The sequence below is a fragment of the Festucalex cinctus genome, chromosome 6 (genome assembly GCF_051991245.1).
Source record: "Festucalex cinctus isolate MCC-2025b chromosome 6, RoL_Fcin_1.0, whole genome shotgun sequence".
In the NCBI taxonomy this organism is placed as follows: Eukaryota; Metazoa; Chordata; class Actinopteri; order Syngnathiformes; family Syngnathidae; genus Festucalex; species Festucalex cinctus.
In genome coordinates this window covers 10268473-10291254 of record NC_135416.1, presented here as the reverse complement: position 1 = coordinate 10291254, position 22782 = coordinate 10268473, and the positions used below count along the sequence as shown (strand labels likewise).

Genomic DNA, 22782 nt, shown 5'->3' with positions numbered 1-22782 from the left:
TAAGTCGACAGCAGGTGGCAGTACAGGGCAAAATGGCAGCCCTCTGTGATGGATAAAAACGTTTGTTTGTTGCTGAGTTCATATTCAACAAACACAATTTAAATCGAAAAAAACGTGTTTAGGCTAGTGAGGGCATATACTTCTGACGAGGCTTCTTGCGCACAGTGGCACACATTAAAGACCCAAGCAAGACTAATGAATTCGTGTGTCGGCGTGTTCTTACGCCGTTGCTAAACCAATCCATTGTGTGTCGTTTGTAACGTCGTATGTCGGTACCGGTACCGAGGTCCACCTGTACAGTATTCATTGTGCGTGCTATCGCAAGACGCCGTGACTATCCGCGCATGCGCACTTTCTTGCAGCGGTGACTAGACATTCGGTCATAGGAGCTGCGGCGGCGGCGGTACCGGAGGAGGAGGCGGTGGAAGTGGAGTGGTTCTGTGGGCGGGGGGGGCGCTCGAGCTACGTCGGTGAAACAAAAATTATCATCGCTCGACTGCGAACACGGTGAGTGGATTCGTTTGCTGCGTGCCACGTTGATGCGTCAAATCAAATGTCATCCTCCCCAAATTCCACGCTGATATCCATCACGGGTTACCAGTTGTGTTCGTGCAGGTAGATCAGTCGTACTTGCACAGTCCGCCATTGCCCCCATCTTTTTTTGTTTCATATACAACGCGGCCTTACAGGGTCTGTGTCAATGATCCACACTACAGCGTGTGTTTTATGTAGTCGGTTCAAATGCAAGTGTAGTGTATGGTGCAGCCGCAACTAAAAATGCGCACCAGGGTGATTTGGCGCAGCAGCTCTTTTAGGCGTTTGGACAGAATGTACAGTGGACCTCTCATTGCAGCGTCTTTATATATATATATATATATATATATATATATATATATATATATATATATATATATATATATATATATATATATCATGGCATGGGCCATTTCAGTTTTTACTTTTTTTTTTGATTAAATGTGTAAAAATATGATGAACACATTATAGCTAACATTTATCAGCTTTGTATATTAAATCTGGCGCGCCGGACATTTAAATTATAAGTGTCCTGTTTGTCCATGTATTTTTTTGCATTAAATTAGATTTTATTTTTTTTATTTTTTTTTAATAATGTGTTTTACCTAAATCTATGACTTCTCTAGACTCAAATTAAATGTGACCTTTGAGCACAAAACTTTGCCCACCCTTGGTGATGATTAGCATTTTTGGGTTAAATGTTTCTGAGCTTTTATAATAGTTCCTCTGAGTTTTTAGACTTGGCATGCCAGATCAAATGCAATGCAAGGGGGTGGTGGGGACGCGTATAACCGCTAACCTCAGGGAACGTTTTTTTTTTTTTTTTTTTTTTTTCCCTTGCCGTACGTGAATAAAGTGTAATTGCACATCCACTACATTAGGTGGCAGTGGCACTTTCATTGTTCGAGAGTGTGCAAGGACGATCAGCTCCTTTGCAGAGGTGTAAAAAAAAAATGTACAAACAAATTTAGAAGAACTTAATTTGAGGTACAGAGGAGGACAAAGAAGGCAGATTTTCCAGATACATACCAAAACCTACACTGAACCCATCTTTTGTTTACAGAAATGTGTTATTTGTGTCGTTTTGGGTTGAAACTATTAACATGCAATTCAAATTTAAAAAAAAGAAAAAAAAAAAAAAGGAAAGTGAGTACACATTAAGAGGAACTGATTTTTTTTTCTAAACCTAAATACAGAACAAGCAAACAAAAAAGAACGATTTATTTCAACTCAAGGTGTCAGTTTGTGGAACAAACTGGATTATAAAACCCAATCATCTCAGTCTATTTGTATTTTTAGAAAATGTCTAAAAGTACAATTACTGGAAAAAATATATTTAGCACAAGGTCATGCTATTGAATTATTTTGTTTAATTGTTATACTTTGAAAACTTCTTGACTATTTGCTGTCATTTATTTTGTGCTGATCTTTTTTTATGTTGATTAGGGGCAGATCACAAGTTTTACTTCTTTCTGTCCCCTTTCATTTATTTTTTTCTTTTAAAGAATGAAATACAAAATTTTAATTGAAATATTTTTTTATTGATACTACTGTCAGGTTATTGTCATAAGTTTACTAAATACAACAAAAGATGTTTTTTTTGTGAATTGGAAAATCACTCTTTAATTAGTCTGGAAAATGTTTTTTGTTTTTTTTGTTTTTTTGTTTTGTTTTGTTCTTTTACTACAAATGTTGTTTTTTGTGTGTTCATCTGTCTACGCCAGCCAACAATTTATTGTGACAGGCAGAATAATTAAATCTTCTTCCACGAGAAGGCAGCAGGTACAATTTACTTGTAGCAACCTGACAGCTTGACCTCTGCTCTATTCAAATGGCTTTTCTTTTTTTTCTTTTTTTTTTAATTATTCTTATTAAAGGTTTACATTCATAGTGTATGCATATGCTTTCCTTCCAGACCCCTGCTGCAGGAAACCGCCGCAATGTCCACCCCAGATCCTCCCATGGGAGGCAACCCCCGCCCAGGTCCGTCCCCCGGCCCAGGCCCCTCCCCTGGGGCAATGCTGGGCCCCAGCCCAGGTCCTTCCCCAGGCTCCGCTCACAGCATGATGGGGCCCAGTCCCGGTCCTCCTTCCTCTGGACTCTCTCAGCCAGGCCCGCCTGGCTACAGCCAGGACAGCATGCACCCCATGCACAAAGTAATGAACTAGTAGTTTCTATGAATGTGAGCTCCCTGGTGGAGGTAACAGTAGCAACACCAGTGCTGCATTGTACATGTATTTAAAGTTTGTTCTGTTGTCTTTACAGCCCATGGAAGGCATGCATGACAAGAGCATGAGTGAGGAGAGTCGCTTCAGCCAAATGAAAGGACTGACAGTGAGGCCGGGCGGGCACACTGGCATGGGTCCCCCGCCCAGTCCTTTGGACCAACACTCACAAGGTTGGTGAAACAAACATTTCACTTATTAACACTCGCCAACATTGTGCAAGTAAAAGCGAGTCTTGTGAGTTTGATGATGATTTTGACACCACGAAAACCACAAGAGTTTGATTCACTTCTGAATAACTCAATTTTAATAAGAAACTAAGTCAATTGTCCATATTATGTCCCCTTTAAAGTAAGTTTGCATTCCCGTCTCCCGGGTGTCTTCCAGGTTATCATTCTCCATTAGGTGGCTCCGACCATTCAAGTCCAGTCCCTTCCAACGGTCCTCCGTCTGGACCTCTACTTCCATCCTCCTCTTCATCTTCCTCTTCAATTGGCCCCGGCTCCGCCTCCACACCTTTAGAAGGCCCCAGTGGCGACCAGCACTCGCTGGGCCCCGGCGCCCGCCCGGGACTACTCGGCAGTTCAGGGCCAGGACCCAGCCCCGGACCTAGCTTAAGCTCTACCGTCCCCACCCTGGTGTCAGGCCTCGAATCCGGTGGTCTTTCTGGACCCGGGGGGCCCACTCCTTTCAACCAGAGTCAGCTGCACCAACTCAGAGCTCAGATCATGGCCTATAAGATGCTGGCCCGGGGTCAGCCCCTGCCGGACCACCTCCAGATGGCCGTCCAAGGGAAAAGGCCCATGCCTGGCATGCAGCAGCCCATGACGAGCTTGACGCCGGGAGCTGGGCCGCCGGGACCGATGAGTTCAGGCTACACTCGTGCTCACGGTGAGGACTGGATGTTGTCTTCGTTAACCATTTCCACACTCTAAAAATACTTGGGTCAATTTGAAAAGTAAACATGATCACAATTTTTTGGGGTTGTATTGCATAAAATGACCCACTTTTCTGGGTTGTTTAAAAAAATAAAATTAAAAAAAGACCCTTTTGGGGGGGGGGGGGGGGGGGCGGGGTTCTTGTTTTGCTCCCCATATTTCTGGGGGTGTTTTAAACAAAAGAACCCAATTTTTAATGGGTTGTTTTCAGCTAAATTAACCAATTTTTTGGGGTTGTTTGGAAAAAAAAAAGACCCCTTTTTTTTTTTTTTTTCCTGGGGAGTGTTTAGGAGGGGTTGTTTTGCACAAAATGACCCAAATTTGTGGGTTGTTTTAAACAAAATTACCCATATTTTTTTCTTTTTTTGAATTGGGGGGTGGGGTGATCAAAACAACAAGCTTGGTCAAATTTACCCAATTAGTGTTCCATCTTGACCCAAATTGGGTTATTCGTAACCCAATTATTTTTAGAGTGCAGGATTTCTCGAAGGATGTTTATAACTGTACATAAAAGTATCAATTGAACACGAAAAGAATATTTTTCCCCTCTAGGAATGATGGGCCCCAATATGCCTCCACCAGGTCCATCAGGTACAGCTGTAGGAATGCAAGGACAAAACCACAATGGACCTCCGAAGTCCTGGCCTGAAGGTTTGTGGCTTCTATTGCGTTACATTTGGATTTATTTGCTACATAGGGCCATATTTTCATGTGCAAGTCTAGTGTTAGACGAGCGTTTGCAGTTTTGATATGTGCCGTCGTCGGAAGGAATGCAGCCGACTCCCGGCCATTCGAAGCGGCTCCCCTCATTATCTATTTAAATTCAGCAGATGGAGACAGTGGGAGTGAAATGAATCAGCAAAACTTGTCCAGTATTATTTGAAAATGACAGAAATTGATCTAAAAAAAAAGATTTATTAATTTGTTTGTTATTAATTTAATAATAATTTTTATTAGTGTTATCTTATGCATCGGGGTGTTACTATATATACACCCCACAAACTCAAATAAAAGGTTTAGGATGATAAACTATTAGCATCCCCATCTTCATTCCCTCATGCACTTCCTTCAGGCCCGATGGTGAATGCAGCAGCACCGTCCAACGCCTCCCAAAAGCTGATCCCCCCTCAGCCCACGGGACGACCCTCTCCCGCTCCCCCCTCGGTGCCCCCCGCGGCCTCCCCTGTCATGCCTCCGCAGACGCAGTCCCCCGGGCAGCCGGCGCAGCCTCCTCCCATGATGCCTTACCACAGCAAGCAGAGCCGCATTACCCCCATCCAGAAGCCCTGCGGCTTGGACCCTGTGGAGATCCTGCAGGAGAGGGAGTACAGGTACCAGGAGTGAGTTTTTGGAACGGATTCCTAAACAGTCACGATAACTTGATTGTGCGCTGCAGGTTGCAAGCTCGCATCACACATCGGATCGCCGAGCTGGAAAACTTACCGGGCTCTCTGGCTGGAGATTTACGTACCAAAGCTACTATAGAACTCAAAGCGCTACGATTGCTTAACTTCCAGAGACAGGTGAGCGCCACAGCATGCAGAACCAAAACCCGTTTTGGGAATTGAGCGATTTGACCTTTTTTTCTTTCTTTTTTTTTTCTTTTTTTTTTAACGCTCTGCATTTGCGTCCAGCTGCGACAAGAGGTGGTGGTGTGCATGCGTCGTGACACGGCTCTTGAAACGGCCCTGGATGCCAAGGCCTACAAACGCAGCAAACGCCAAAGCCTGAGGGAGGCTCGCATCACGGAGAAGCTGGAGAAGCAGCAGAAGATCGAACAAGAGCGCAAGCGCAGGCAGAAACATCAGGTAGGCAACACTTAAACATGTACAGTTGCACAGTATATATATATATATATATATATATATATATGTATATATATATATATATATATATATATATATATATATATATATATATATATATATATATATATATATATATATATATATATATATATATATATATATTATTGGCAAACACATGTTAAATAAAATATCTAAATATTAAAGTATAAATTAAGCGGTATAAAATGGGGTCAACGAAGAATAATTTTTCTCACTGATTTGACTTGTGTACTGTCAGGTCGTAGGCTACTGACAATTTTAACAAGTTTCACTAAAAATGTTTGCTGTGTGAATGGTATGATTTTAACACATGAATGTCGAAATTCCCTTTATGTCCTTAATACTTTGTACTAAGAGTGTAAATCAAACAGGGCAATTGTAAAGACAGATTTCTTAATACAGCTTGTGCAGGTGTGCCTGATCAATTGTCCAGTGAGGTAAGTACAGTTACGCTTGAAAGTTGACATCCCCTAAGGGTATGTAAACATATGGTGAGAAAACGACCTAATGCTCGTAAAATCCAACATACAATTGTTTTGATATTTTCAGAGGTTGAAGTTGACATGAGTAGAGATGTGCATGTGAATTTTGGTGACAATTCATAGCATTTTTGTGTCATTGAATTTCAAGCATAACTCTACATTCTCTTCTCCTCGCCTTTTGTATCCGTTATCTCTCTTGCGTTCCACCATATTGCTCACCGTGTCATTGCAGGAGTATCTCAACAGCATCCTTCAACATGCCAAAGACTTCAAGGAGTATCATCGCTCCATCACGGGCAAAATCCAGAAGTTGACCAAAGCTGTGGGTACCTATCACGCCAACACCGAGCGGGAGCAGAAGAAAGAAAACGAGCGCATTGAGAAAGAGCGAATGAGGAGACTCATGGTAACGTGCGGCCGCCGCATGCTCTATCGTGGACGCGCACGCGGACTCCCCCTTGCACACGAAATTGTCCACTCAGGCTGAAGACGAGGAGGGCTACCGTAAACTGATCGACCAAAAGAAGGACAAGCGTCTGGCCTACCTTCTGCAGCAGACGGACGAATACGTGGCCAACCTCACCGAACTGGTCCGCGCGCATAAGGCTGCCCAAGCCCTCAAGGAGAAGAAGAAGAAGAAAAAGAAGAAGAAGAAGAAGGTATGTATGGAGGGCAGAGTTGCCTTATTTGTGACTTTTTATAATTGCAAACTGACACTGATTTGCCTGTTCAAGTTGGAGAGCCCAGAAGGACAGACTCCAGCTTTGGGGCCTGATGGAGAGGTGAGCAGGCAGAAATATGGACTATGTCTTTTTTGTGTCAGTAAATCCTGATCTCACCTAACTCTGCAGCCTCTGGATGAGACCAGTCAGATGAGTGACCTTCCTGTGAAGGTCATCCACGTGGATAGTGGCAACATCTTAACCGGGGTGGACGCTCCTAAGGCGGGGCAGCTCGAGACGTGGCTGGAGATGAACCCTGGGTGAGACGAAGATTTTTTTTTAAAGGATTGCTTGAATTGCATAGTATATAAAATAATAAATCTAAAGTTATGGATTTTATTTGTATTTTTTTGCATTGGGCATAGCCAATGTAAACATTAGCATTTACAACTGGAAGGTCCTGCAATTGTTTGGTATTTATCTTTAAATTGCTGGAATGAATGTTCATGTTTTTTTGTTTTTTTTGTAGTTATGAGGTGGCCCCACGCTCTGACAGTGAAGACAGCGAGGATGAAGAGGAGGAAGAAGTGGGTGTTTTTGTTTGTTTACCGTACCTAAAATCACATTTTTAATTTTCTTTTACTGTGCCTGTTGTGTGTCAGGAGGAAGAGGAGGAGCATCAACCTTCAACAGCACTAACAGACGAAAAGAAGAAGATAAGTGACCCTGACAGCGAGGACGTGTCGGAGGTGGACGTGCGCCACATTATCGAGTGGGTTAACCGACGAATAGCCCTGTTATTTACTATAAACGCAAGAATCATTTGTTTTCTTACTCACTCTAAAACTCAAGATAAGTCTTCCCATACAATTCAACCGTTCCTCAATAAGCATTTCTCTTATAGGAACGCCAAACAGGATGTGGATGACGAGTACAGTGGAGCAGCGTTTGCACGAGGACTTCAGTCTTACTACGCCGTGGCTCATGCCGTCACAGAGAAGGTGGAAAAGCAGTCCACTTTATTGATAAATGGACAACTCAAACAGTATCAGGTAAATACAAATAATATGTCGAAACAGAAGTGTAAGTTGTGTGTTGGGATAGGATTCCCATTACAGAGTTCTTATTGATTTGATTCTTAATGGATTCGCTTATCTATTCTCATTGGGTGAGAGAAATAAAGATGTCACTGTGCGACATGGATAAATTTGTGTCATATGCCAGCTTGCACAAGACAGTTAGCTCTAAAAAAAAAACCAATTATGGATCAAAAATGGACCCATCCACTTTATGGGTCCATTTTTGACCCCTTTTTCTGGGTTGTTAATGCAGAATGGCCCAATTCTTGACCCATTTTTTTGGATTGTTTTATACAAAATTACCTTATTTATTTATTTATTTATTTATTTATTTATGGGTCAATTTGACCCCTTTTTCTGGGTTTTTCTATACAAAATGGCCCAATTCTTGACCCAGTTTTTTGGGTTGTTTTATGCAAAATTAGTAATTACCTTATTTATGTATTTATGTATTTATTTATTTATTGGTCAATTTGACCCCATTTTCTGGGTTGTTTTATGCAAAATGGCCCAATTCTTGACCTAGTTTTTTTGGGTTGTGACAAAATTACCTTGTTATTTGATTTATTTATTTAATTATTTATTTATTTATAGCAAAGCAACTCAGAACGTTGGGTCAAATTGACCCAAGAAAACGACCTCACCCAGATTTCTGTGTTGTATTATACAAAATGACCCAATTTTTGACCCAAAATTGGATCAAATTGATCAAAGTAGAGAATCTAACCTAACTTTATGGGTTATTTGACACAAAAAGACCCCCCTTTTTTTTGGTACAAAACAATACAGAAAATTAGGTCAAATTGACAAATTGACACAAATAGAAGATCGGTCCATTTTTGACATATTTTTGACCCAACTGTTTTTAGAGTGCGTTGTGTACTGTACATATAGTGAGGAATACTTGTGGTTGTCTGTCAGATCAAAGGTCTGGAGTGGCTGGTGTCGCTGTACAACAACAACCTGAACGGCATCCTGGCTGACGAAATGGGCCTGGGCAAAACCATCCAGACCATCGCGCTCATCACGTACCTCATGGAGCACAAGCGGCTCAACGGACCCTACCTCATCATCGTGCCCCTCTCGTGAGATAACTTTTTTTTTTTTTTTGTCATGTATGAGATTTGAAATAAATCTGAAGTCGGTTTTTAATTCAACATCACTTCTGACCACCAGGACTCTTTCAAACTGGGTGTACGAGTTTGACAAGTGGGCACCCACAGTTGTTAAAGTGTCCTATAAGGTAAGTTTACTCACTGTGAATGCTTTCTCTAGCGAGGGGACATTTATTAACTTTGTAATACAGCGGTCTCAAACCTTTTACATAAAATACCAGCTCAAACAATAAATACTACACTCAAAAAACTGTTGGGTCAAATATAAGACAAATTGGGTCAAAAAGGGACAGACCCAAGTTTTTTGGTTATTCAATTTAGTCAAAATGTTGGGTGAAATGAATAACCTACAAAACAACTCATAATTGGGTTTCTTTGTGGGGGTTTTATTTAATCTGACACAACCTTTTGGGTTAAATAACTTAAAAAAAAAAAAAAAAAAAAAAAAAAAGAACCGACTCAAGTTTTTGAGTTATTTAACCCAAAAAGCTAGGTCGGTTCAATTTTGACCCAGTTCAATTCACCCAAAAAGTTTGGTCAAATGAATAACCCACAAAAGAACCCACATAATTGGGTTCTTTTGTGGGTTATTCGTTTAATTTTTGTTTAACTTTATGGGTTAAATAACTGAAAAAGTTGGGTTGGTCCAATCAATTGAGTTATTAACCATAAAATTGGATCAAATGAATAACTCACAAAACAATCCCAAAAAAAGTGGGTTGCTTTTTGGGTTATTATTAAATTAATCTGACACGTTTTTGGGGGTTAAATAACTCAAAAATTTGGGTTGGTCCATTCTTAACCCAATTTAGGTTACATTTGACCCAACTGTTTTTAGAGTGTAGTAACACATTGAAATACAGATGCAAAGTAGGCATAAGTTTTCATCAACAATGACACAGGTTTTATTCCTAGAATGTGTATTCATAATTGTAAGCCATTGCAACATTATACACAATTTGAATATTAACGATTAGCCTAAATATAGGTACATTTATTTAAAAAAAAAATCATTTAAAACAATAATGCATAAAAGTTTAAAAAAAAAACTGTATTTCATGAGAATTTAAAAAAAAAACAGTTAATGACTAAATGCAAATGTTTGTACCTCAAAGTTAAACACGACTAAGATGAAACATACTGTAATTTGCTTGAAAAAAAATAAATAAATAACTGTACTGGATAAAAAATAAAAAAAAAAGATTTAAACTGGCTGACTTTGACATTGTATTAAAAACAAAACAAAAAACCTCAGAGTGAATTTAATAATACAGTCATGAGGAAGAAAAATTTAAATATAACATAAGCAGCAATAATAAGGTTTTACTTCTTCAACTTGACTGTTTTGCTACTATTTAGTCTCAACACTTTGCTTGTCTGTGTATAATCTAGTATAGTATTTAGTGCTAACTTACACTTCCTTTTTTTGACTTTTTTTTGTGTGTGTGTGTGTGATATTCCTGATTTTAGGGTTCTCCAGCTGCCAGAAGAGCTTTTGTCCCTCAGTTGCGTAGTGGCAAGTTTAATGTTCTGCTCACCACCTATGAATACATCATCAAGGACAAGCAAGTCCTGGCTAAGGTGGGCTTTACTATCAGAAACAGTGCACCTTTCTCTCACACGATATACATCTTGTTTTTTAGCAAATAACCTGACTCAACTCAAGCTTTTAGGTAGCGGCTTCATCTGGATGTTAACAAGTGAATGTTGTATTCTGAAATCTTGACACGCTCTTTCTTCAGTTCTTTTTTCAACCGTCCACAGATCCGCTGGAAGTACATGATCGTGGACGAGGGCCATCGCATGAAGAACCACCACTGTAAGCTGACCCAGGTCCTGAACACGCACTACCTGGCACCGAGGCGGGTGCTGCTGACGGGCACGCCGCTGCAGAACAAGCTCCCCGAGCTGTGGGCGCTGCTCAACTTCCTGCTGCCCACCATCTTCAAGAGCTGCAGCACCTTCGAGCAGTGGTTCAATGCCCCTTTTGCGATGACCGGGGAGAAGGTGAGCGGATCGAATTATATTTGGGATTATTTTGTACTACTCCACTGATGTATTAAATATAAAAAATAGACCTTGACATTTTCTTCATCGTTAGGTTGAAAAATATAGTAATAGCTCTTTAAGGGTTTTTTTGCTGTCCATTCAATGTGCTCATCCCACCCTGCAGGTGGATCTCAATGAGGAAGAGACCATTTTGATCATCCGTCGTCTTCACAAAGTGCTCCGCCCCTTCTTGCTGCGCAGGTTGAAGAAGGAAGTGGAGGCACAGCTTCCAGAGAAGGCAAGACTAACTTCTTTTGGAATACACATGCAAATTGACCCATATAATGTACTTGTGTCATTACTTTGAAGTCTTGGCGGTTTGTGATTGATTAGGTGATTATTAATTAGGCTTATTTCCATCCCATTCTTCCTCATTGTGCATCCCTGTAGGTGGAGTACGTGATCAAATGCGACATGTCGTCTCTCCAGCGAGTGCTTTACAGACACATGCAGGCCAAGGGCGTCCTGCTGACCGATGGCTCTGAGAAAGACAAGAAGGTTGGTTTGAGAGCCTTGTTTCCATACTGTCAACTATACGGAGGGAAAAAAAATATATTGTAATGTTGATTTCTGGTGCGTATGATCAGGGCAAAGGAGGAACCAAGACGTTGATGAACACCATCATGCAGCTGAGGAAGATCTGTAACCATCCGTACATGTTCCAGCAGATTGAGGTAACGCTGAATGCATCCTTATATATTTACTTCAAAAAAAAAATTTCACTCAGAAATTCAAAGTAAATTTTGCAAGGAGAGTTTTTAGTAGGGATGTTCGATACCACTTTTTTTCAGACCGATACCGATACCAAGTGCCGATACCAATAGTACATTGTGATAAATTAAAAAAAAATCACTAAAAGATATTTTTAAACAAAAATATATCCTTTAATTTTGACAAAAAAACAGCACAGTCACTCTTCAATAGTGTTAATGCTCAAAATAAAACACAAAAATACTCTATTAGTTTAGGATTCACTTGTAATAAATGTTTAGCCTTGAGGTGTTTTAGCAAGTTGCTAGTATTGAACGATGCACTCTTCATTCCGCCTCTTGCGAGTCTTGTGCCGCAAAGTTCACATTCTGCAACGTGTGGTTCGTCCTCGTCAATTTTGAAATATTTCCAAACCGGTGAAGTTTTGGTGAAAAACGCAGACTGTGAATCCATTGTTGTCAAAATAGGAAATGATCCTTAGGATTTGCCATGGTGTTAAACTGCTGCAAGGTAGCGCCAGCTACAGGCAAGGAGGACTCACTCAACGTCTTGTCTCGTCGGCGTCACGAGTACTCGAAAAGGCTGGTATCGGCCCGCCCATCCCCAGTTTTTAGTATATTTTACCAATTTATTTACCGGTTTAAAAAAAAAGTACTCAAGGGTAGAGGAACGAACATACAACCTTCAGTTTGGGAGACAGCTACTCTACCACCTGAGCCATGCCGCTCCTGCTCTATGTTAATATATAGATGGTGTCAGGTAGAATCCTTCCAAGAGAGTTTTTGGTCTAATTTTGGACACACCAGCAATGTTGTATAGTGGTAAACAGCAAGAGTGGCATGGCTCAGGTGGTAGAGTGGCTGTCACCCAAGTTGAAGGTCGTGAGCTTGCGTAACTTTTTTTTTTTTTTTTTTTTTTTAAATATACTGGTAAAATGTACTCAAAACCCTCCTTATAAAATTTACTTAGAATGCCTGAGTGAAAAAGCTTTACTCGGTTTTTCAAGTAAATATTGCCAAAACAAAACATGAACTCATGAAAAAACACTTCCAGTGTCAGGTCCTCCTAGGTAGAGTTTTTATATGACTAACTTGGACTATTTTTACAGGAATCTTTCTCAGAACATTTAGGTTTCTCTGGAGGAATAGTCCAAGGGTAAGTGCTAATTATGGCTCCCATAAAAACCCATGCATTCAAAATAATGTAATTTCATCTTTTTTGTTTGTCTGTGCATCAGCCTCGACTTGTATCGAGCTTCGGGAAAATTTGAAGTGTTGGATCGGATCCTCCCCAAACTGCAAGTGACAAACCATAAAGTGTTGCTCTTTTGTCAGATGACCTCACTCATGACCATCATGGAAGATTACTTTGCATACCGCAGCTTCAAGTACCTACGTTTGGATGGTAAAAGAATATAATGGAATTACCGCAGGGTCGTTTTTACATCATTTTTCCACAAAACATTTTAAGTCACCATGGTTTTCTTTATTATAAACCAGTCTATCATCTAGTATATGATGTTGATTATGAGTCATCCCGCCAGGCACCACAAAGGCTGAAGACAGAGGAATGTTACTGAAGACCTTCAACGATGCCGAGTCCGACTATTTCATCTTCCTCCTGAGCACTCGAGCTGGAGGCCTCGGCCTCAACCTGCAGTCTGCCGACACCGTCATCATCTTTGACTCGGACTGGAACCCGCACCAGGTTTTGCCCAATTCTCACCCCTTTTATATTTTTTATTTCCATTTGTTTGGATTTAACATAAACCTCTTATTTTTGTTGTCACCCCCAGGACCTGCAGGCCCAGGACAGAGCTCACCGCATAGGCCAACAAAACGAGGTGCGCGTTTTGCGCCTGTGCACAGTCAACAGCGTGGAGGAGAAGATTTTGGCCGCCGCCAAGTACAAACTGAACGTAGACCAAAAGGTGATCCAGGCCGGCATGTTCGACCAGAAGTCGTCCAGCCACGAGCGCAGGGCCTTCCTGCAGGCCATCCTGGAGCACGAGGAGCAAGACGAAGTCTGGGGACAAGACGTGTGTCTACGGATTAATGTGTGTGCGTGCACCAGCAACACAACAGATTTTTGGGTTTGGGGGGGGGGGTTGGAAAAGGGTTTCCTTGCTGATGCTGTGCTCGCCAATGTGCGTCTGCTGTATTCAGGAGGAGGACGAGGTCCCTGACGACGAGACGGTCAACCAGATGATCGCCAGGAGCGAGGAGGAGTTTGATCAGTTCATGGTCAGTGTTAGGACAAACACCAGCTGTATTCCCTCAAGGGACGTAAACAACAAAGAAACACTAAACAAGATAATGGTCAATAAGCAGTATAATTGTTTTTTTTAATATTTGTTTTTCGTATTTTAGACCGTGGAAATAGTTTTTACAACAACAACAAAAAAATCCATTTGTTCCACGAAATATTCTGATAATTCACTTAACAGTTGTGCACACAATGAACAAGAGTTGATTAGAACTCAAGTCGCCAAGCTAAACCGCTCCCCGTTCAGTTACACAAGTCAACGCAATGAGTCTTATGTAGAAGCATGCATGGTCAACAACTAGGATCAAAATACTTGCAACTCCAACATTTTCTTTACAATATGTTCTATGCAGCCCCACTAGCCTAAAACACAGTATTCTGGTTAATATTGTGTTCAGCAACATCCACCTGTTTTATCCATCTCGGTGCGGCCATTTTGACATTTGCTGTCGACTGAAAATGACATCACAGCTGCTCAGGGCTGAGGTAGCAACCAATCGCAGAGCCATGATTGGTCGCTACCTGAGCCCTTAGCAACAGTGATGTCATTCTCAACTGACAACAAGTAACAAAATGGCCGCTCCCTCCACAAACACAATGTCATGTTTAGGCTAGTTGAGGCCTACAGAACATATTGTAAAGAAAACATTTGGGTTGACTGCCCCTTTAATAAGTAAACCACAAATTATTAATGGTTTAAATGGTTTCTATGTATCTTAATAACATGTCTGTGACACACTTTTTTTGTCAAATATCCCAGCGATCAAAAATTGTTTGGGAAAAAAAATGCATGAAATTAATGGGAATTTTCTCTTCTGCTAATTTCTAATTACTACTTCCCAAGTGCCCAATAATTGGTATCGGTACTCGCCCATCTCTGTCAAGAATTATTGTTATCCTCCCCTGTAAATCAATTTTTGGTGCACACGTTAAACTGAACCAATCAGAGGGCAGAAAAATGCTGATGTCACTAAGCCACCTTGCAGGCTTTATTTGGTGAATCTGAAATCTCATTGGTCAAAAAAAAAAAAAAAAAAAAAAAGAAAGAAACGGTGATTTTAACAGCATGTGTGTGGTTGACACCAGCACTCGGGATTCTGAAGACGTTGGGCAAATTATATTTGCATGGCGACACATTGAACTGGAAGACACACTGTGAAATGAGGATATTAAAGTATTGAAAATAAATTATTACCATTTCATGTAAATTGTAAATGTAGATGCATGCTTCTGATAGTGTTTGGGCTAATCTGTTTTTTTTTGTTGTTGTTGTTTGTTTTGTTTTTTTAAACAAATGTAGCCCTTGAGCACAAGTGTTTGCCCCTCTACTGCATTAAATCCTGAGCAAGAACTTTAAAGGGATACTTGACTCATTGAGCCATTTTCAGCAGTAAAAAGTTAATATTTTGCCCAGAATTAATTTGATAACTTCATTATTTTTCATGTACAATTAATACCTTTAAAAACTATATATATATTTTTTTTAACTTGCTGTTGACTGCAGATAACATCACCTGCGCTCAGGAAGTAGGTAACGACCAATCATGGCTCAGTTTGCTGACCAAACCCAGAAAACAGGTGAACCATGATTGGTCGTTAGCTATACTTTGGCACAGGTGATGTCATCTTCAGTCGACAGCAAGTTAAAAAATTAGTTTTTAAACGTATTAGTTATACATGAAAAATAATTCCAGACAAATTCATTCTGGACAAAATATGAACTTTTTACTGCTGAAAATGGCTCAGTGAGTCAAGTATCTCTTTAAGAGAAATGTGAGTCACGGCACAAAAGAGGAACACAATGCTGACTGAGGTCACGAAAAAATGTTGTGGTTTTGTTCTCTGGCAGCGCATGGACTTGGACCGCCGGCGCGAAGATGCCCGCAACCCGCGTCGCAAGCCTCGTCTGATGGAGGAGGACGAGCTGCCCACCTGGATCATGAAGGACGACGCCGAGGTGGAGCGGCTCACCTGCGAGGAGGAGGAGGAGAAAATGTTCGGACGAGGCTCTCGCCAACGGAAGGAGGTGGACTACAGCGATTCGCTGACCGAGAAGCAGTGGCTCAAGGTAATTGGAGGAAAAGGGGCGGGGAGAAAGCTGGGAAGACGGCGAGGCGGAGGGTCCACCTGACTCTCGCTTTTCCCTCCCGAGCAGGCCATCGAGGAGGGCACGCTAGAGGAGGTGGAGGAGGAGGTGCGGCACAAGAAGACGACTCGCAAGAGGAAGCGGGATCGGGACCTGGACCTCCCCGTGCCCTCGTGCTCCTCGGGAGGAAGAGGACGGGGAGACAAAGATGAAGATGCAAAGAGGCAACGAAAAAGGGGGAGGCCACCTGTTGAGAAGATAGCCCCCAATCCTCCTGCCCTCACCAAGAAGATGAAGAAGATCATTGAGGCCGTCATCAGATATAAAGACGGGTAGAAAAACGGACTGATTATGTTCCAAACGTAATCACCTGTGCATTCTCATGAGATTTAATGTTGGTTAGCTATCCCATTCTCTACTGTCGCATTCACAAACAATATTTTATTCCTCTAAAGTCACATTCATGAGTCGGACCCACTGACCTGGAAATATGACAGGATGGCCGATAACCCATACACACCCGTGCAAACCGTTGAAGTCACAGGGCGGCCATCTTGCTCCTCCCATCTCGCGAGCAAACTACTGTATAAACTATATGGTGTACATACAAATGAGACATATACAGGTCGTAGGCAGTTAGTATAAGGCTGGGGGCGGGTGGAGGGTTTGTGCCGGGTGGTCACTATTTTTTAACAAATTAAAAAAAAAGAATAAATAAAGAAGTTGAAGGCATACTTGACTCATTGAGTCATTTTCATAAGCAAAAGGTTAATATTGTGTCTATAATTAATGTAGAAACTTCATTATTTTTCATGTACAATTACTTTAAAAATAAATTTTCCTACTTGCTGACTGATGATGACATCACCTGTGCTGAGGAAGTAGGTAACGACCAATCGCTCAGTTTACTGACCAAACCCAGAAAACAGTTGAGCCATGATTGGCCGTTACCTACTTCCTCAGCACAGGTGATGTCATCATCAGCCAACAGCAAGTAATAAAAATTACTTTTTAAAGGTATTAATTGTACATGAAAAATAAGGAAGTTTTCCAATTCATTCTGGACAAGATATTAACTTTTCACTGCTGAAAATTGTTCAATGAGTCAAGTATTTCTTTAGCAAGTGGTCTTCAAAGCAACACATACAACGGTATGTGCTGCTTTGAAGATCCCTTTTTAATTTTATCGCTCAGTTAGACCCCAATATTAGATTAGGCAGAGGCATCTTTTGTTGCATTACAGTTATAATTCTTCAATTAAAAAAATATATACAAGTTTATATAATTTATACATATATTTAAGGCAAGTTGTAAAATGTCTGAAGCCCTCCTGTTTATGTTTAACAAATTTAAATCATGCTACTTCTACTTACTGCTGTCTCAAATGTCAAATTTCGATATTGTAAATGTGTAGGATCGTATACCGAGAAACGTTTCATGGGAGGAGCAATATGGCGGCCTCGCGACATCTTGGCCTATCGGCTATCTAGTCATGTATTCAGATCAGTGGTCGGACTTTATTCTTTATGTCTTGATGATGTCACTTCCTGTAGCACGAGCGGACGTCAGCTGAGCGAGGTCTTCATCCAGCTTCCATCTCGCAAAGAGCTGCCCGAATATTACGAGCTGATCCGCAAGCCAGTGGACTTCCGGAAAATCAAGGTCAAGTCACAGTGCAGCTTTACCTTTTTTTTTTTCTTTTTTTTTTCAAAGTTCATTTATTTAAAAAAATAAAAAATTGTCATTCTTCACCAACACTAGGAGAGGATTCGAGGTCACCGCTATCGCAGTCTTGGCGATCTGGAGAGAGACGTCATGCTGCTTTTCCAGAACGCGCAAACCTTCAACCTGGAGGGATCTCTGGTGAGTGAGACCTCCTCTTTCGAAATGATGATGATGACGATGATAATGATGAAGTTTCCTGCCATGTGACGCGAGCAGATATACGAAGACTCCATCGTGCTCCAGTCAGTCTTCACCAGTCTGAGGCAGAAGATCGAGAAGGAGGAGGAGAGCGAGGGAGAGGACAGCGAGGAAGAAGAGGACGAGCAGGATGACGGATCCGAGTCAGAATGTATGTAGCCTACAAACATCTTCGCTTCATTCTTCTCCCTCATTTAGGCCTCATTTTCATGCGTGTGTTTGTGTGTTCAGCCCGTTCCGTCAAGGTGAAGATCCGACTGGGAAAGAAGGAGCGAGGTGGAGATCGAGGAAAAGGACGCAGCAGACGATCGGGACGCACTCGAGCCAAACCTGTAGTTAGTGATGATGACTCTGATGAAGAACAAGAAGAGGTAATTTAGTGTGTATGTGTACATGTGTGCATTCTTTATCCTCTGCGAAGAATGTCTGATATTACTGGCGCAGATCCACTTATAAATCGACTCACTCACTGTAATTCTTGTCAGTCTGAAATGAATTCCAAGAAAGAGTTCAAACTGAGTTCTTATTTCGTGTGTGTGTGTGTGTGTGCATATTCTGCAGGAGCACTCCCTCAGCGCCACTGATGAAGAATCGTGATCGGTCGGGCACTGATGTACGAATGTAAGCGAGAGGTGTGCTATGAAGGGATGTACCGCCTGCTCACACATTTTCAGTTCATCCTAAAACTCTAATTAGAAGCTTTGTAATTAATTAATTAATTAATTTCACTAAATTTATTGTTGATAAAAAAAATTAAATAAGCTATGCCTTTCCAATCCAAATACATTTTGGTTGCCCAATAGACATCTGTTGCTGTCAAAACAAATCAAGAAGGAAAAAGGCATTTCTGTAACCGGTGGACTAAGTAGGCTATGCTAATGCTAAAAACAATGCTAACAACAAAGGAATGCGCTTCTCCTATTTCCATCCCTACATTTTGCTGGCGCCTATTAGCCCAGCCGTATACCCTGCAGTGGTCGTCAGCCTTTGCGGCAAAACTCACAAGCACATGTTGACATACAAAGTAGCCTAATTTTGTGACTTTAGTTTAGAATATAATTCAAACCTGTGTTAGGGTGTGGGGACCCGATTTCTCCTCTTTTTCACTCATTATTGAAATAAGTCTTACTTGTCCCAACTAAAGCGGTTGATGCCAACATTAGCAACAGTCATTCTCACGGCAAGATGTTTTGCATTTAGGTGATTTTTTTTTTTGTTTTTTGTTTTTTGACTGTGAGTAGCCTAAAGGGGAAGTCAAACAAAATAATGCCTTTACAATTGAATAATATGTTGTGTTTGCCCCCACTTGCCTAAACCGTGATTAATATTGTTTTTGTGGAATATGAGGTAAGCAGCAAAGTCCACCCATTTTTATCCATTTCAAGGGGCGGCCATTTTGCTGCTTGCTGTTGACTGAAAATGACATCACGGTTGCTCAGGTATCAAAAAAAAAAATCAGTTTCAGAAAAGAAGTGAGCCATAATTGGCCGTTACTTGAACCCTGATCTACTGTTTATGTCATTTCAAGTCCAGCAAATTTCAAAATGGCGGCCACTTGACATGGATAAAAACAAGTGGATTTTGCTGCTTTCCACAAACACAATAGTAATCAGATTACTGTAGGCTACTGTGTTTAGACTACACCGGACATATTATTGTAAAGATTTTTTATTTTTATTTTTTTTGTGGTTGACTTCCTCTTTTAAGTAATCAAAATGAACACATTATAATATTGGTATTTATTTAACACAAGAAGCTTTCACGTTTATTCTATTTTTCTGTGAGCATCAATTCCCCTCCAATATCTTTCAACTTGCCAAATAGTGAGACTAGACTTATTGTGAAACTGCAGTTTGTCTACTTTTCACACAGAGTCTGCTCACTTCAAACCTTAAGTGTTCAAAATGCTGTGTACTACTTGGTTGAATGTTTGTACTTTTGGGGTCGGCCTATTCCTAATTTTTTTTTCATTTCATAAAATAAAAAATATGTTCTGATTGAGATTAAGAATCATCTTACAGGGGTGACAAAGTGATGATTAGAAGGAAATGCAACGTACCATGAAAAAAAAAAAAAAAAAAAAAAAAAAAAAAAAAGGAAAGTTCATGAGCATTAATAAGGCCCCAGATGAAACAATATACTGAATGTATACTTACCTTGTGGACACAGTTGAATCCGTGTCAAACAGTGAGACATTCAGAAAGCAACGTTTGTGTGCACTGGTGTGTTTGGGTTGGATGTTGAGACTGAAACCCTTTTGGAAGAGCGTGAAGTGTCCGATAACGGTGACGTGACTGAGGTTAATGGAGGTCGCGCTTCACGTTTGTGTATGTTTGCATCAAAACAGCCTGGATGCTGCTGCTTGCACGTCTCGTAGCACTTCAAAATTTTTAGAGCACACTGAGGTCGCGATCCAGCCATTATGTACTGTATCTTCCTAATGTTTTCTCTATGTGGTGATTTCGGTTTGAAAGAACTTTTTTTGTGTACTTTTTTTAATTTCAAGACATAGGACCAGAGGGGACGGTGGCTCCTCTCTGCTTGTGAATGCCTCATGGCCGGATGGTGTTGGATATTCTGTATATGTACGATTTGTTTTGTACTTTACTGTACTTTTATTAATATGGTAGGTAGTCAAAAACATGCAACCAAAGCATCAACACTTTTGTCTGTGCTGTGTTTGTGTCATTATCACTGGAAAGAACATTGTAACAATAAATTAAGCGTAAAGGGTTTGTTGATATCTGTGTTATGGATGTCCATCTATTTTCTATAGTGGGTTGTAACTTGCAGGTAGGTGAGATGGAGTCTATCTCAGCTAAAACATATAGGTAAAACCTATTCACACTTACTACATTCACCCCTGCGGTCATTTTAGAGTCTTCTGTGAACCCACCATGCTGAACAAAGTGCACACAGTCTGTGTCTATTTTATGTATATCTGATCAGAATTAATATATATATTTTTTATATAGTGCCCTTCATAATCAGCTCCAAATTTTATTATAATTTATATAATATTAAATATTCTGAAAATAAAACAATCTTATGAGTTATAAATCAATTCCATGCTTATCTGACAGATGCAATTAGTCAATTTGACCACAAGGATGCGCTCTCACACAAACTGAACCGATCAAACTGGATTGAAGAGTTACGGTTTGTTTTTTTGTTTTGTTTTTTTCCCCAACAAAACTTAAAAAATGTATCATGTACACTTGCTTCATGTTTGAATGCAGTTCTGACCCGCAACTTCAACAATGGAGTCTGTGTTATAGAAGGGAAAATGTATTCTCACGTCAAGTAGATGGGGTGAACATTGGTGGTTTAGGTTTCGTTTCCTAGCTGCTCGAGACCACTGAAACTCTGCTCTCGCTCACTACGAGGTATCGGCTGTTATCGCCTGCTGCCGGTGACAGAATTATTTATTCAGTATACAGAGTGGTCTAACAAATAGCTAATACTGACTTTGGAAGTATGTTACTTGGTCAAACCACTGCCAATATAAAACGTGTATTTTAACTGCATATGCTTTCATTCAAGTACAATTTTAATATTCTTAACCGACATACTATTGTAAGATTAAGCACAGTTGGCAGTAAAAAACAAACAAACAAACCAACAAAAAAAAACAATAGCATTAAGGACACATGATTGCACACGCAAAAAAAAAGAAGAAAAAAAAGGTTGCTCAAAAGCTACCTATATCCAAGTTTTTATTCACATAGTGTCGGTTTTTGGTTTACAGCAGGGGTGTCAAACTCATATTAGTTCAGGGGCCACAACAAGTTAAATATATTACCAAGGGGGCCGGATTGGTAAAATCACTATATATAATAATAATAATAATAATAATAATAATAATAATAAAAATGCTGTCAATTATACGCAGATTTTCGGTATTTGTGGCCAGCCCTAAATTGTTGGACGCAACTGTAAATATATTGTCCCAAAAAAATAACAAATGCAAAATGGAACGCAGCAACACTCTGCCTGTCTGAGTTCCGGGCGTGTTATATCTGCCTATTTTGCATATACCTGTATATTGTTCACAGAATGCATAAATGACGTTATATGGACGTTATTCCTTGTCATACGTGTAGTTGAATGTGTGTCTTATTCAGCACGTTTGTGTTTGATTTGTTTGTTTATATTTTTATTTTTAAACAAACTTCCAGAGCAATTCTGTGTACAAGTTGCTTTGCTCATCTGAGGATTGCTTGTGAATTTAAGACTTTATATGCTTTGACTGTGGCTGGCTGATTAATTGGTCCAACATTACTCCTTTTATTTATTTATTTATTTATTTATTTATTTATTTATTTATTTATTTTTAATCGTCTCGCGGGCCAGATTAAACCCCTTTGTGGGCCTTATCCGGCCCGCGGGCCGTATGTTTGACACCCCTGGTTTACAGTCATGCATGTTGAGCCTTTCAAGTAGTTTTTCAACATACTTGTGCCATTTGTCACTTCGTTGAAAATCAATACATTTAAGGGATAGTCTTTCATCTTGGAATTTTACTCTTAAACCTTTGTGTCAACAAATGATCGAGACAATGATCAGCTGGGTTTTAGTCCGTAAATTGACTTTTGGAACTTGCACACCAATTTGCCTCCTGTGCTTGACATCTGATTTCAAAGCTGTCTGGTTATTCAACGCAAATCTCACAGTTGAATGGTGTGTTCAAGTATATTCTGTTCTGTTGACATCCATTTAAAATCAGGTTGTGAGGCTCGAAAATATTTTTCTTTCCCCAACTGTTCATGTTATTTTTTTGGAACAGTGCGATTACAGCTGAGCTCCGTAATTTAGGGCTGGCCCACAAATAGCGAAAATCTGCGTATAATTGATGGCAAAAGTTAT

At 40.4% G+C, this 22782-nt stretch overlaps 1 protein-coding gene across 2 annotated transcripts; it reads left to right on the top strand.

Moving 5' to 3' along the window:
- Positions 1-24: 24 nt before the first annotated feature.
- On the top strand, positions 25-20659 carry smarca4b (SWI/SNF related BAF chromatin remodeling complex subunit ATPase 4b). Of its 2 annotated transcripts, none has more exons than XM_077524411.1 (34): positions 25-507; positions 2450-2690; positions 2800-2932; positions 3147-3650; positions 4250-4348; positions 4770-5028; positions 5094-5220; positions 5332-5505; positions 6259-6432; positions 6509-6685; positions 6761-6808; positions 6878-7008; positions 7218-7275; positions 7351-7460; positions 7593-7740; positions 8689-8852; positions 8944-9010; positions 10353-10463; positions 10647-10889; positions 11056-11169; positions 11322-11429; positions 11519-11605; positions 12751-12797; positions 12880-13046; positions 13186-13349; positions 13438-13698; positions 13808-13885; positions 15757-15975; positions 16060-16325; positions 17547-17655; positions 17755-17856; positions 17935-18067; positions 18148-18287; positions 18478-20659. In XM_077524411.1, the coding sequence occupies exons 2-34, from the start codon at positions 2475-2477 to the stop codon at positions 18511-18513; spliced, it is 4974 nt and encodes a 1657-aa protein (XP_077380537.1). In that variant the 5' UTR covers positions 25-507; positions 2450-2474; the 3' UTR covers positions 18514-20659. The 2 variants fall into 2 exon arrangements, with proteins under 2 accessions (XP_077380537.1, XP_077380539.1); XM_077524413.1 differs by having other exon boundaries at positions 27-507; positions 16063-16325.
- Positions 20660-22782: the final 2123 nt, after the last annotated feature.

Bases quoted from the DNA above. Each gene is read 5' to 3' on its own strand.
- smarca4b (XM_077524411.1), top strand. From the start codon at position 2,475: ATGTCCACCCCAGATCCTCCCATGGGAGGCAACCCCCGCCCAGGTCCG. The intron at 2,691-2,799 runs GTAATGAACTAG...TTGTCTTTACAG, and splicing joins GCATGCACCCCATGCACAAA to CCCATGGAAGGCATGCATGA. The intron at 6,433-6,508 runs GTAACGTGCGGC...TTGTCCACTCAG, and splicing joins AGCGAATGAGGAGACTCATG to GCTGAAGACGAGGAGGGCTA.